The sequence below is a fragment of the Coregonus lavaretus genome (genome assembly GCF_964263955.1).
Source record: "Coregonus lavaretus genome assembly, contig: HAP1_SCAFFOLD_6129, whole genome shotgun sequence".
NCBI classification, from domain to species: Eukaryota; Metazoa; Chordata; class Actinopteri; order Salmoniformes; family Salmonidae; genus Coregonus; species Coregonus lavaretus.
The window spans coordinates 7,770-12,530 of NW_028159687.1; the positions used below are offsets into that span (position 1 = coordinate 7,770).

Genomic DNA, 4,761 nt, shown 5'->3' on the forward strand with positions numbered 1-4,761 from the left:
TTGGAGAAAAAATGAACTAATAATGGTCAAAAAACGAACAGATGACATGACAGACAACTTCAAGAACGAGATGAGAGTGAATAGGCTGATGGTTGCATTCCGTTACCCCAAAGACGCACTGAAGAACGTCAGAGAATGAAAAGAGGTCCAGAATACAGTAAGTTTAACTGATTTCTTTGACTTTAATTGTGAAATTCACAGTTATTGCTTTCATTGAATATCATATCGCTGAAACTACAATATGTGCATGGGTTATGTGTTAAATATGGAAACAGTCGGCATCTAAATGTGGATAAAGAGATTATTTTTTATCGACAAAAAAAGAATCTCCATAACGCGCGTGCTCGAGCAACAGCCTAGACTTCGAAATATTGCATCGCATCCCAGTGGACATCGACAGAGATGTAAAGTGTTGATGACATATGCTACGTCATAGCTGTTTTAATAGCTTTTAACATATTCTATTTCATCATTAGAGCAGAGTGTTTATGAAATTGGCCGGCTCTGGTTTCACGGAGGTCTGCTAACGTTGCCCGACGTTCTCCGGGGAATTTGACAGTTATGTTGCTTGTTGTAGAGGCCTCAAATTCAACTGCCAACGATGCATCCGGAGGAAATATTACTGCCAGTGCATAGGCTATGCATAGGCACAGAGACAGGCCCGATCCTGGCCATTCTGCCGCCCTAGGGAAGACAAAAAAGATTGACGCCCTCCTATACCCCGCAAAACTACAATAGTCCCAGTAAGCAAAATTACGTTGAAAAGACATCTAAAATACATATTTTTCCAGACAGTGAAGTTAGGTTCATTTTAGGTTCTGAATGAAAGTTGAAAATACGTCTTGAGTAGAGTACATTAGAGTAAAGTACGGTACAATACAGTACATTATACTGTACTATACTCTACTGTGCTGTACTATTGTACTGTACTGTACTATACTTTACTTTTCTTTACTGTACTGTTTAAGTTTAATTTAAGTTTAATTTGTTTGCACCAAAGATATATATATATTTTTTTTTTAAGCTATAGTATAAAGTTAGGAAGCAAGCCTGATGAACCAAAGCACTAATCTTTCTGATGATACCAACCGATTTAATCACTTTGCTGCAGACAAATTGAATATGATAACTTTTCATTAATTAGAACCCAAAGGAATCTAGTGGATGTGACCACCAATTGAGATTCTGGCTCTTTTTTTTTTAACAATATTTTTTATTCTTACTAGTACTACAATGAAGTTGGATTTTTTAAACATTTAAAGATAATTTGTTTATCTGGAACCATTCAGAAAATGTGGCCATGCCTGAGTTGGCTTCATTAATTGGTGAATCAAAATGATTGTTTGATAAAATCAAATTGGTATAATCAGCAAAGAGAATGGGAAGTACAGTAGAAGACACAGCAGCAAGGTCATTAATATAGATTAGGACTAATAAAGGTCAAATTATCGAACCCTGTGGGACGCCACAGGATATCTTGGCCCTTGCAGATGCACAGATGTTTGCATAAACAAATTGTTCTCTATCATAAACATAACCAATTATATGTATAATCATGAAAAACATAATCATTCAATTTAGAAAGTAATATTTCATGATCAACTGTGTCAAATTCTTTGGATAAATCTAAAAACATGCCAAGAGCGGGAAAAGGGAAGGGGTCTGAATACTTTCTGAATGCACTGTAATTATGTGACGTTTTATGTATTGTTGGAGGTGCGTCTTGGTCAGTTTAGCTCGGAAAATGCCACCCTTGTCAATCTGCCACTATAGGTGGCCTCCTAATCCTGCCTAATGGGCGGGCCGGCCCTGCACAGAGATCTTAGTTCATTTCAATGAGCACAGGCTTCAATTCAGTCAATTGTGCTCTGTTGACATCCTTTATTGTAGTGCTGTTTCATAAAGCGTAATCTGGGTTCTCTGTTTTGATTTCAATATGACTAAAATTAACTTTTCTCTCTCTGTAGGCCACACAGATTGACAAACTCAACAGGTTGACCACTGAAAGTCAAGATGGCCCACCTTTTCCTAGCCAGCAAAATCTCTATTCCAGAAGACCCCATCAGCAAAAACGCACCGAAAGTCCCCAAAAGCACCATGAAAATGCCCACATCAACCTCTGAGAAAGTCACGACAGAGAAATCCAACAACAACAACAACAACAACAAGAAGGACCGTAGCGTTGTTGTGACGACCGTCCCGTTAATCAACGAGGTGCAGTTGACAGCGGCCACCGGCGGGGCGGAGATGTCGTGCTACCGGTGCACCGTGCCGTTTGGCGTGGTGGTCCTTATCGCCGGTATTGTGGTAACAGCCGTGGCGTACACGTTCAACTCCCACGGCTCCACCATCTCGGTGCTGGGGCTGGTTCTGCTGTCGGCCGGGCTGGCCCTCCTGGGGTCCAGTGCTGTCTGCTGGAGGGTCCGGCTGGGGAGGAAGAAGGACTGGAGGAGGGAGAGTCAGACGGCCCTCATGGCCAACCATGGACTCTGCGTGGTCTGAGTTCTGAGGGAAGAGAGGGACTGTTAAATGGAAGTTTGAACAATTTGAAGTCAAGGTGCCTGTGTGGCCTGAGGGGAAGACTTGGACAGTTGGACTGTTAAATTGAACAATTTGAAGTTTGAACAAAAAGGTATCGAATGACAAGAGACTGGAGAGAGATGAGGGATATCTGAGGTGGTTGGGTATGAAGGACTCACACATTGTCAAAAACAAATGCTTAGCTGAAGGACTAGAATTGGCTAGACAATCTAGCTGTTTTGTAGGTGAGATCCTATCTGGAAGGACTAGAATTGGCTAGACAATCTAGCTGTTTTGTAGGTGAGATCCTATCTGGAAGGACTAGAATTGGCTAGACAATCTAGCTGTTTTGTAGGTGAGATCCTATCTGGAAGGACTAGAATTGGCTAGACAATCTAGCTGTTTTGTAGGTGAGATCCTATCTGGAAGGACTAGAATTGGCTAGACAATCTAGCTGTTTTGTAGGTGAGATCCTATCTGGAAGGACTAGAATTGGCTAGACAATCTAGCTGTTTTGTAGGTGAGATCCTATCTGGAAGGACTAGAATTGGCTAGACAATCTAGCTGTTTTGTAGGTGAGATCCTATCTGGAAGGACTAGAATTGGCTAGACAATCTAGCTGTTTTGTAGGTGAGATCCTATCTGGAAGGACTAGAATTGGCTAGACAATCTAGCTGTTTTGTAGGTGAGATCCTATCTGGAAGGACTAGAATTGGCTAGACAATCTAGCTGTTTTGTAGGTGAGATCCTATCTGGAAGGACTAGAATTGGCTAGACAATCTAGCTGTTTTGTAGGTGAGATCCTATCTGGAAGGACTAGAATTGGCTAGACAATCTAGCTGTTTTGTAGGTGAGATCCTATCTGGAAGGACTAGAATTGGCTAGACAATCTAGCTGTTTTGTAGGTGAGATCCTATCTGGAAGGACTAGATGCCTAGAAAGCAGGGGTTGGAACCTAAATGAATTTCCAAAAGTTTAGTTATAAACAGAACCACTATTCTTTTCATTCCGTTCCACTGTTCCGACCAGCAAAAAAAAGTTCTGAACCGGTTTGAACTCAAAAAAAGTACTGGTTTATATTTGTTCCTTTCTGTTCCTTTTTTAACCTGTGAAATCAACTGTTTTTTTACAATTAGCTCATTAAATGACTTCACCAATCAGTGCGGATAGAGCAGGCAAGCTAGTTGTTTACATGCCTGATGGACAGACAAGTGGTACAAGATGCGACTGAAATATTGTGGGTGGGTAGAGAGCGACAGAGGGTTGAGGAGGAGGCTTGAAGTGCTGGGCATCTTGTTATGACATGCATTATCTGAATTAGGTCTACAGAATTATACCTATGAGGAGCGGCTTCTATGGAGGAACTTTGAATGTCCTTTGAGCTAGCTAGCTAACAATCTTGTGTGTGCAGAGCGGCAACAGAATTAAAAACACGTCTTAGCTTTTTGTAGTTAATAAATCCAACGTGAAACGTGATAACTAGGCCTTTTGTATCCTTAACTAGCATTGAAAAAGTGAATCCATTCTTCTTTAGCTAATTACAAATCTCTCTCCCTATCTTCTGAATCACACTTGTAACGTCAGTACAGTAGACTATGCTTCGGAGGGGGGAGGGGCAGGTAGCCTAAACACGCACACACACTGTCAAGGATGTTCAGCTTGCAGGCAGACACTTGTATACGTTTCTGAGTGACAGAGTGAGGGCTTTGCATAGGTGCTTTGTTGCGTTTTTTTTGAGGGACTAGAAAAAAATGCCTGGAACGTAAAATAACATTATTAACCGGTTCCCATGCTTTTAAAATAACGGTTCTGTTCCGGAACAGTATGGATCCCTTTCGTTCCCGGTTCCTTTTCTGTTCCTTGAAAAATGACATTATTTTCAGGTTTTCTGTTCTGTTCCCTGAACCAGTTCCAACCCCTGCTAGAAAGACTAGTTGTTCTGAGCTGAGATCCTATCTGAAATTCTGGTGGTTTGTTCTCCCTGGACATTTGAGAAGACCAGGATCAAGATCGTGGAGATAAAGAATGGAGTATCCACAGATGAGTTATTGGAAAGGAAGGATGAAGTAGGGGGAAGTTGCCCATAGATTCTGATCTTGAGTCATTTTTGCATTTTGCTCACTAATGGTTAAGGTTAGGATTGGGGGAGTTGAAGCCGATCCTAGATCTGTACATAGGGGAAACTTCATCTTGGAGCAGAAAGGATAGTTACACGGTGGACCATGATTCTCCATTCTACTC

General features: G+C 41.3%; 1 protein-coding gene across 1 annotated transcript; it reads left to right on the top strand.

Annotated features, from left to right (window-relative positions):
• Positions 1–2,013: 2,013 nt before the first annotated feature.
• LOC311122555 (transmembrane protein 100-like) lies at positions 2,014–2,609 on the top strand (the record flags this gene model as incomplete). The annotated part of the gene is made up of 1 exon (XM_084196901.1): positions 2,014–2,609. One exon carries the CDS (start codon positions 2,014–2,016, stop codon positions 2,500–2,502), a length of 489 nt encoding a protein of 162 aa, XP_084053027.1. The 3' UTR covers positions 2,503–2,609.
• Between the last annotated feature and the right edge of the window lie 2,152 nt (positions 2,610–4,761).